Consider the following 11,621-nt stretch of genomic DNA (forward strand, 5'->3'; position numbering starts at 1 on the left):
TATACAAGAATGACATCAGAAACTTTTGATTATATTTTAAAAATAATTACACCAGAATTTGACCTTCAAACCACAAATTTTCAAGAACCTATTTCAATAGAAGAAAGGCTGCTTGTGACAATAAGGTAAGTTTTTACTTAATTATAGGTAAACTTAAGAAGAAAAATACAAATTAAAAGAAATCATAATATAATAAATATAATTATACATGTATAGAATTTACAAATCATTCTTTAACATAAAATAGAATAACAAAAAAAATAATAAGATGCTAAATAACCTTCTTCGGTTTTTAAAAACAGAATAACTTATTAATAAAACAATTAAGTTATAATATTAAATCAGATATAAAATAAAATAAAATTAAATTAAAAATATTATCTTTTTTATAATAATAATAGATAGTTTTAAGTAGGTAATTTATGAAACTAAATAAACTAAAAATTTTAAAATATTCATAAGCAAGACGTTAGTACATAATAATAAAAATAATTAGTTGAAACTTTAATTATAAAATTAAAAAATAATTAGAAATCGTTCAAACAACAAATAATAAAATTTATATTTATTATTTATTAATATATTCCTTAAATGTCTAAGTTTTATAAAGCATTGATTAAAAATTAAAATTGGGAACCGGTATAGCTTCGTATCTTTCGTTATCGATATCAGTTGAGTTGATTTGCTGTTGGATACGTGTATTTCGATAATGCATTTCATTTTGAGTGGAATACATATTATTGCATGAGGCAGATAAAGCATATAGTTCTTGTGGCTGTTGTACTTGGGTGGATAATTCATTAATAAATATAGTCTGGAGTTGGTTTCTTACGCGTAGTTTTTGCAATGGATTCATTGTGTGAAAATATGGATGAAGTGACTTCAGGAATAACATATCTTCATCGTCTTTTATAACTGGAATTATATTGGATTGAAGTAAAGCAGTTAGTTTCTGTTCCTCCAGTTTCAGTAACTCACTTTCAAAATCTTTATTTGCTTTATCTCTTTTCCGTTTTTTCGAACTACTTCGTGAAACATCTGAAACACTTGAACTTTTTGGTGGTACTGTTGTAGGAATAGCAAAAGAGTCAGTTTCTGATTCGGGTCTTGATGAAGATAGTTCAATTTCAAGTTCTGATTCGGGCCTTGGTGAAGGTTGTTCAATCTCAAGATTGTTTGCTAAGCTTATGTTTTCCATAACATAAGAATCACTAAAATGTCCAGTATCGTCATTTTCTAATAAGTCTGAATTTTCTTGATGAGTATACTCTAAGTCAGAAATATTTCCGTCAGTATTCCTTGGCGTAGTTGTGTCTTTTAAAAAAAGCAATGATTTGTAGTAAGCCCATTTTCCCGTATAAATTTCTGCATGCTCTTGGGAATCTCCTGAACGAAATTTTTTCACTTTCTTTTTTTCTTTTAAAAAAGTATCTCTCAGATTTCTCCACCTTCTTTTTACATCATCTTCTGTAATGTTAGTAATTCAATACATATGAAATACAAACATAAATATTTTTTTTTGAAATATTGATTAAAAAAATTTGGGTGCCTAAAAAATCTTGAAAATGTAATACAAGGTTTCTTATAAGTGGTTCTTATAATCTTATCAGATATTAAAAAAAAAATCAAAAATCGTAAGTCACAATTTTTTTTATAGGCGCTTGAAGTTCAAATTTTTACGAAATATGTCAAAATCGTAAACATTTGCAATTAGTTTTTTTCTTAAAAATTCATAAAAATTTTTCTTTATATACCTAAAGTTTAAAACTTCTTCACAACGTTATCTATAGGTTTTTTTTCAAGTAACTGTAAAAAAACCTCGAGCCTAGTTTTAGAAAAAAATTTTATGAACATCTGAAATTTAAATTTTTACAAATTTGCGTAAGATATTTATCCAAAAATGATTTTAGATATTTGTCATTATTCAAAAAGGATAAGTCGTAGAAACTTGAAACTCTTACCAAATATTTATATTAACGCTCACGTTTATGTTTTTTAATAGGTTTTTAGCGACAGGACTGGCGTTCAGACAAATTGCCTTTTCGTTCAGAATATCCAAAACAACAGTTTCAAATGTTGTCGTGGAAATTTGTAAAGCTATTTGGAATACATTGAAATGCAAACATATGCCAACTCCAACTGTTGATAAATTTAAAAAGATAGCTTTAGAATTTTATGATAAGTGGAATTTTCCAAATTGCGTAGGTAGTATTGATGGGAAACATATTAGATTGAGATGTCCCAAAAAGTCTGGAAGCATGTACTACAACTACAAACAATTTTTTTCGATTGTTCTGATGGCAGTTGTTGACGCGAACTACAAATTTGTAATGATTGAAGTTGGAGCGTATGGTAAGGACAGTGATGGTAGTGTTATGTCCAATTCAACATTTTATCAGCGGATTGATAATGGTTCTCTTAAACTACCAGAAGAAACCAAATTGCCAAATTCAAACGTGATAGCCCCATTCGTTTTCATTGGTGATGAAGCTTTTCCCCTACGAAATTATTTGATGAGACCATTTCCACAAAAACAGACACAAGATAATGCAAAATCTTACTATAACTATAGACTTAGCAGGGCTAGAATGACAGTTGAGTGTGCATTTGGTATTCTTTCATCAAAGTTTAGAATTCTTTTAAAATCTATTGAAACTAAAGTGGAAAACGCAGACCACATTGTCAAGGCAATTTGTATTTTACATAACACAATTATCGATTTGGAAAAAAAAAATATGACTTCAACACAACACAGTACAAATTCAAACGATATTGATATGTCATATGACCACCAGATGTTGAGACTAAATAGTGGTGGCAGATCTAATAATCGTGCTACACGTACAGCTATTGCAATCAGGAGCAACTTCGTAAATTTTTTTATGGAAAATAGAATTTAAGAAGCAATTTATGAACATCATTTTTAAACATTTTTTATTAAATCTATTTTCAATCTTACTTTATAATATATTTATATATTGTATTACACTTTATAGACAAAAATAATATTAATAATAAAAATGTTAATAATTAATAATAAGTATTAACCGATGTCCGCTACCTACTATTTTTTTTTAAATTGTACTTAATATCCTTATATTATGAATCAATTAAAAAATTGTCTTATCTATATTTGGTAGATATATTTCAGTTTTTAGTAATAGGTCATTAATTGTTATAATAATAATAAAAAACAATAATTCATATTTTACAATATATTTATTATTTTTTTACACTCACTATCCAAATTCATTTTTTTGGCCAATATCGTCCACTCCTTATCACAAACAAGTCTATCCCTGTACTTTTTGTCAAACTTGTTCCATAATACACTTCTTTTTTGCACTTCAGATATCAAAAGTTCGGTAGTTTCCATTTTAAGTAATAATATTTATAATATTATATCATTAATTAACGCACTAAACGCAGTGTTGTGCGGCGACAAAAACAAAATGATTTGTTTTTCAAATTGTCCGGTGCGTACGAACGAATTTGATCGCACGCATATGCGGCGACTGCGGCGGTACATTGGAAACGCGGACATGTTACCACAGGTTTGTTTATTTTGGTCGCCGCATCGCACGCACCGAAATGCGTTTGCCGCACTCGCCGGATTCACGTAGGACACGGCGTAACGCGCAACGAATACCGCACGCATATCCGATTGCAGAGACCAGCGACTTTCGGAGACCTCCGCCGGGTCGCTGGAATCCTGGAATACACACCAGACGAAACGCCCACACAACAACAGCAGAAACCGGCGTACAAAACATATTCCCAAACCCGCCCGCCACAACCGAAGCCGCAACCGCGTACACGGGACGGTACTGCAGGTAAACCGCAACCGCCCAACCCGTGCAGGTACTGTGGAGGTCCTCACTGGAACAGTGACTGCCCCGGGAACACGCCGCGTTCGGGAAACGGGAAATGAGTCGACGGACAATTGTCCACGCCGCCGCCTCAAACACACACACACATACAACCACGCCACCACACACGACGCTCGGCAATACAGACGGGGATATAACTATCAAACGCACATCGATAAGCTCGGCGTCATCAGATATATCACCCATCAAAAACATTAAAATTCCGTTAAGTAGCAGGTCATCATCACCACACACAACGACCCCTACTACGGAATTAACACGTACTCATACGGTACACACCCATAGCACAGAGGTAACCGAAACGGATGCTCTGGTAATGGCGGTGCAAACCGCTCCCCATAGTACCGATAACGCGGTTAAGAACCAGCTACCCAGCTATACATTACAACCACCGTCGAATAACGCTAAACGTGTATGCCCCGACAAAATTCCGACCCCCGCGGTCGAACTCGAATTTAGGTCAGGCCCCGTAACAGCTCTACTCGACTCACAAGCACAAAAATCGTATGTAAGCCCGAACATAGCACATAAATATGGCACACCCCCACACAAACAACCAACTCAGGTACGAATGGCGGACGGACATACCACAATGACAAGTGGTACCTTCACATTCGTAGCCAGAATCGGAGACCTCACGGTCACCTTCAACGCAGCCATTCTGGAAAATTTGTACTGCGACATGCTCCTAGGTCACGACTTTCTCGTACAAAACGAAGTCACCTGGGACTACACAACGAGCACTATCCATTAAGGTTCGGATAGGAGAACAACAGCGTGCTGGAAAGGGCGGACACCCACCCCAACCCCAGCACTAGATGTCTACAAATTAACAATAAACGGCGACCACCACACACGCGCGAAACTCGCCGAAGTAGTACGCAACTATCCGGACGTATTCAACGGAAGGGTAGGACGCACCAGGTTAATTGAACACGACATCCTTCTCAAAAACCAAACACCCATAGCACTCAAACCATATCCCTACCCACCGGTAAAACGGGCCAAAATCGACACCATGATACCGACTGGAAGAGCAGGGACTGGTAGAACAGAGCACATCCCCGTGGGCCGCACCCATCGTCCTAGCAAAAAAGAAAGACGGCTCACCCCGAATATGCATTGATTATAGGCGGCTCAATGATATCACTGAGTCCGACGCTTACCCAATGCCCGACCTCAATACGCTGATACGTCAGATGAGAGGCGCAAAAGTATTCAGCGTCCTGGACCTTAAGTCGGGTTACTAGCAGGTCCCACTTAACCAAAACGCGCGAAAATACACGGCATTCCGGACGCGTCGGGGCCTATACCAATTCCGAGTCCTCCCTTTCGGCCTCAAAAACAGCCCCATGACCTTCGTGCGATTAATGGACGAAGTCCTGAGGGGGTACCTGGACGAGTTCGTCCGCGTATATCTAGACGATATAGTGGTGTTTTCGAACACTGTGGACGAACACCAGCGCCACTTGGACAAAGTTCTAGAACGCCTACAGAGACACGGGCTCACATGCAACCCCGAAAAGTGCAAATTCGGAGCCACCGAAATTTCTTTTCTCGGACACCTAGTCACCTCCGAAGGAATAGACAAACAACCGGAGAAACTAGAGGGCATCATAAACTACCCCCCACCAACCAAACTGAGGGACCTACGGAAGTTCCTGGGCGTTTGAAACTGGTACAGCTAGTTTGTCGACAACTACGCGAACACCATAGCACCCCTAACGAATAGACTTAAACAGGGGACCAACTGGTCGTGGACCGAAACCGAACAGGCCGCATTTACCAAAATAAAATGCGCCCTGTACGATTCGCCAAAACTGTCGACGCCGGATTACGGAAAACCGTTTTGCCTACAAACCGATGTTAGCGAAATAGGAGCAGGTGCCGTCCTTTTCCAACGGGGTGACAGCCCGGACGAAAGGCGGATAATCGCCTACGCAAGCAAAAAGTTTAGTGATACGCAAACAAGGTACGCCGCGGTAGAACGCGAGTGCCTCGCGATAATCTGGGCAACCGACAAGTTTAGACCATACCTAGAGGGGCGAGGCACGTTTGGGCCAGGGACGTTTAGGTCACTAATAAAAATGCAACCCGTTTGGACCAGAATCCGTGAACCCGGGCCAATTTTTTTTAGGCCGTAAGCGCGCGCTTTTAGTTTACTCTGGTTAAGTTCATACGCGCCGTATCGGCCATCGCCATCGTCAGTTAAACTGTGAAAACTAATTTGTAATTTGTAGATTATGTACAGAACAAAATTATTAATAATTGATAACTGACCAAAAACCCACAGTTATATTATACATACGTATAATACCAATATAAAAATATTATATTATAATATACAAATATATAATAGATATCTCTTACAAAACGGCCTTATCGGCCGGTGCGATAATACTAATTGGCAATATTGTGGTTACTTATACATTATTATCAAAAATTCAAAACACTATGTTCTACGTATGCACAGTGGTGGTGGTGACATCGAGGCCCTGTTCCTATAGCTCATACCATACTAGGTTAGTATTAGTATTTTCAATTTTAGTTAGTGCACTCTTAATATTCGTGTAGTTAAAATGGATATCCAAATCGAAAATGTTTTCCAAACAAAACGAGGTAATACGTGTATAACTGTTGATAATTTTAAACTCAGTAAATGTAATATTTTAATGAATAGTAATATTCGTTTTCGGTGTACAAATCGTTCGTGCAACGTGACTATTATCGTTAATGATAAGTTAAATGAAATAATTGAAACCAAAAATTTTCCTCACAAGCATCCTCCTCTAAAAGATAATTCGATCAAATTGGACATCATTAGAACAGCTGTAAAAAGAAAGGAGACAGAAGACCTGCATACCAAACCAAACAAAGTTATTTTAAAAGAAATACTTCAAAGTGGATTTGATACCGATATTGAATATTCTAATTTAAGGTTAGTGCGTAAATCATTATATTGTGCCCGTAAAAAATTATTTCCGACGTTACCACAAACATTAGAAGATACAATTGATATACTTTCGGCAGAAGGAGACAATATTACAAAATTTAACGATGAAAAATTTTGTCATATTTCTTCGGATAAAAATTTAATTTTATTCACCTGCAAAGCAATCTAAATCTGCTGAGTGATAGCACACATGTTTTTGGAGATGGTACATTTCGTTATGCACCTAAATTCTTTCTTCAGCTATATACAATTCATGTGTATGTAAATAAATTTTACATTCCTGTAATTTATTGTTTACTTCCATTCAAAAACTTAGAAATGTACCAATATATGTGGAATGAAATAAAATTATTATGTTAACATTTAACTGGCAAAGAACTAGATGTAAAAAATTTCCATGCAGATTTTGAAAAACCTGCACATTGTGCTGTTTTAAATACATTTCCTAATTGTAAAATTGTGTGCTGCTTTTTTCATTTAAGCCAAAGTTTTTATCGCAAAATTCAAAAACATTATTATTTACATAATAAATACAAAGAAGAAAACTCAGAAGTTGGAAATTGGTTAAGATATTTTTATGGGTTAGCTTTTTTACCACCATCTGAAGTTGGAGATGGGTATGCTCAATTGATGTCTATTGCTCCCAATATAGAACACGTTACTCACTTTGCTGACTATGTTTTAAATTATTACGTATCAGCAGATGCAGATTTTAATCCTTATATTTGGGCAACAGAACCTTCCGATTCACCACGTACAACAAATGGTCCTGAATCGTTTCACTCTCATTACAATTCACAATTTTATACACCCCATCCAAACATTTTCCAAGTAATTGACGTTCTTAAAGATTTCCAAGTTCAAACTATGCTGAAAATATCATCAATTTCAAATAATAAAATTAATGTTCAAAGAAATGACACACTTAAAAAACACAACATACTACATGCACGATGGGCACAATATCAAAATGGTGAGATATCTCAAATTGATGTATCTGGAGATTATTGGACAAATGTTTCAAGCAGCTCGAATTTAAAAAAATATATTTTCGTAATTCAGTCGACTGAAACAATTAATAATTTTTACCTAATGTACCTATTTATTTTTTAATATTTTTATCTTTAAGACGAAGTAATCATACATACTTGATATTATTATTTATTATATAAAAAAACAATAATAATAATAAAAATAAAAACGAGTTGTATAAAAGTAATATTTTTTAGTCCAAACGGGTCTTCAAAATTGGTCCAAACGAGCTGTGTTTTAGAAAAATTGGTCCAAACGGGTCCTGCCCACCTAGAGGCCCGCCGCTTTGACCTATTCACCGACAACTCGGCACTCACATGGCTCCACCGAGCCAAAAACACAAATTCCAAGTTAACCAAGTGGGCACTACAGCTGGCTAACCTGGACTACAAAACCACACATGTGCCCGGCGTACAGAACGAGGCGCCGGACATGCTATCCCGCAACCCAACCACCGCCCGGTTAGACGAAGAACGACTAGTAGGAGTACCCACCTCACCACTCACCACTGCTACTAGCTCACCGGCCGACAATCTGTTCGCCACGACGGACCCGGCTAACACCACTAGTGGTCCCACAATCATACACTCCATGCTCGTTACATGGCAGGCCAATGACTCCAATACACGAGACACAGCGCACAACATGACAACGAACGACCCAGAGCACAATACCGGAAGTACCACGGATAAAAAAAATAAATACATTTTTACCGACGGTCTTCTGCGGACAAATTTGGGCGAACACACACCCGTAGTCATCCCAAAGGACAAAACACAGAACGTGATATGGACATACCACGATCACGTACTCGCAAACCACCCGGGCTGGAAAGAAACGTACAGAGCGGTAAAACAACGGTTTTTTTAGAAAGGACAAAAAAACGACATCCGACTGTACGTCAAGTCGTGTCACATATGCGCGTGTACCAAACCACTAAACACGCGCGCAGATGACCCCGCGACCACCAGAATACCCCGACACCCCTGGGAGGTGGTTAGCATAGACCTCATGGGCCCCTACCCGCGTACGAGTAGGAGAAAACAATACATACTGGTCGCCACGGATCTGTTTAGTAGATGGACCGAGGCATACCCCCTCGGAACAGCCACTACAAAAACAATAACCGAAACGCTCGAACGAAAATTCTTTTCACGTTTCGGATACCCCCGTGTGTGTTTAAGCGATAATGGCCCACAGTACGTAGCAAACGATATGCGTAAAGCGATCGAACAGTGGGGGGCCGAGGGCTGGACAACTCCGGTATATCACTCGAGGGCCAACCCAGTCGAACGCCTTAACCAGGAATTAAAAAAAGGTCTACGCGCGCTACTCATCGACGGCAACCACAACACCTGGGACACCAAGCTAGCCCCCATTCTGTTTTCGATCAGGAACAGGCGTAACGACCGGACAGGATATCCACCATCGGTACTCGTCCTCGGGAGAGAGGGCAAAAGGCCGGGGGACTGGATACTGTGGCGGACAGCGGACAACCCGATCGAACAAATAAACATGGCTAGGGTGAGTCGCGAAAACAATGTACTAACCGCACCACCGGTAACAGGTGGCCCGACGGACACTAAGTACAAAACAGGTGACACAGTGTACTACAAGGCACACCACCTGTCAAACGCGCACAAAAAATTTCACGCCGGCTTCGCACCGAAATGGTGGGGACTGGTAAAGCTACACAAACGCGTAGGCAAAGGTGTGTTCACTACAGACCAACAGCCAGCACGCAAAATTCACGTGTCCTGCCTAAAACGCGCGAACACCGCAGCGCCCAAAACACCCCCCACCCAATCCCCATCCCAACCATAAATCCACAATAGCATTTGGTGTACATAATTTCAGTCGGAATAGCACCACACCACCAATGGAGCGTCAACCACCGACGACAACCAGCACCCTCCAACAAGCGGCGGAACTGCTGGAACGCAGCCAGCAGCTGCTGAGGTCGGCCAGCTTGGAGGAGGGCACCAACACCACCACGGCGGCACGGGTACGCCAGATGTCCACGGCGCAGCTACAACGAGACCCGGTACTGTGGGCCGCCTACACACGGGGTTGGGAAGACCGGACCGTCGTGTTCCAAAAGGTGACGAGCGGCGAACCCATAACCGCAATGCGGCTCAATAGGTCGCGCAGCCCCAGACGGGTGGCACGACCGACGGCCACGGCACGACCGGCAGCCGCAGCACAACCGGCGACCAGAACCCACCAACGACAATAAGTCGGGCACCTGCGAGACTGCCACCTCACTCTCTGATGGAGAGACCGGTACCAGCGCCGAGGACGTCGACCATCCCGCCTCCAGGAACGCCCGTCAACCCACTGCCAATACGGGACACCACCACCGACACAACACCACCGGCCTCACTTAACGCCCGCCAGCGCCGGAACAAGCAGCGGATGCGGGACTACAAGGCGACGCAGACGTCCCAGCAACACCGCCTGGAAAAACCGGCGTCAACACCGGCCCCCGTCCCGTCACAGCCAGAGCCTACGACACCAGACCATAAAAGAAAAAGTGCGATAAAAAATATTAAATTTATGTACACAATCGGATATCCCAAATAATGTTACACCAATACAACCTACGGCATTAGACACTTTACTAGGAAATGATTCTGAAGAAAATATTGATGAATTTACAAGATACATATTGGAACCACAAATAAATCATAATTTGGACCCAAATAATTGGTGGTTAGAATACGAAAAACAATACCCAAGAGTAGCTTTATTGGCTAAACAAATTTTGTCAGTACCAGCTATATCAGCATCTTCCGAGAGAGTTTTTTTCACAGCTAGAAATATAATCACTTCTAAGCGCAGCAGATTAGATCCGATGAACGCATCAGCACTTATCTTCTTACATTTAAACAAAAAATTAAAAATGTAAAATGTATTTAATTAATAAAGTTAAACGTACGAGTATTAATTTATTAATTTATAATGAATAATGTTTCTTCTTAAACTTACTTATATTTATTTATTTATTGTTGTTACTAAATTATAAATTATATGTTAAACTAAAACATTATTGTTATTAATAATAATTTAATTATGATGTATTTCGCACAATTTATATTTACTTTTTTTTGCATTTAAATTTGTGTACCGTTTATTTATTTATTATTTTTTTGTTGTAACTTATACATTATTATCAATAATAATTGAATTATGATATTCGAGTATTTTGCACAATTTTTATTTTTGTATATTAATTGCCCTGTCAAATAGAAAATATCGCTGGCTTCGAATCCACTTCTCGCAGGTCTTTATGCATCATAAGCCATATAATCGTATGAATGACATTTTTGACGATAATAAGATAAGCAATATTGTACATCGATTATTATATTTATCGAATCACCTTCGATTGCTTTTGTCCTTCGCTATCGCCGAACGTAGCGTGCGGTAAACGTATTAATCTAATAATGAGTGCTAAACGAAAACGTGTCGTTCTTTCTCTAAAGAAAAAAGTGTTGATTATTAACCGGGCTGTAGACCATGGTGAAAGTGTTCAAAAACTTGCAAATGAGTTCGGCGTGGGTCAACAGACAGTTCGTGACTTAATCAATCAAAAAAATGAAATTTTCAAGTTCATATCTTGTGCAGAAGTATCAACTAAGGAGAGAAAACTATGAAAAGGTCATCATTATCTGACATGGAATCTGATCTTTTTGAATGGTTTAAACAGAAGCGTAGGTATTGAAGGCATACCGATTTCTGGGAAA

The 11,621-nt window shown here is 38.9% G+C and overlaps 1 protein-coding gene across 1 annotated transcript; it reads right to left on the reverse strand.

The window, feature by feature from the left end:
• Positions 1-616: 616 nt before the first annotated feature.
• Positions 617-3,376, reverse strand: LOC132946858 (uncharacterized). The gene is made up of 2 exons (XM_061016962.1): positions 3,241-3,376; positions 617-1,467 (listed from the first exon to the last, which is right to left on the reverse strand). Exons 1-2 carry the CDS (start codon positions 3,374-3,376, stop codon positions 617-619), a joined length of 987 nt encoding a protein of 328 aa, XP_060872945.1.
• Between the last annotated feature and the right edge of the window lie 8,245 nt (positions 3,377-11,621).

Source organism: Metopolophium dirhodum, chromosome 1, assembly GCF_019925205.1.
Source record: "Metopolophium dirhodum isolate CAU chromosome 1, ASM1992520v1, whole genome shotgun sequence".
In the NCBI taxonomy this organism is placed as follows: Eukaryota; Metazoa; Arthropoda; class Insecta; order Hemiptera; family Aphididae; genus Metopolophium; species Metopolophium dirhodum.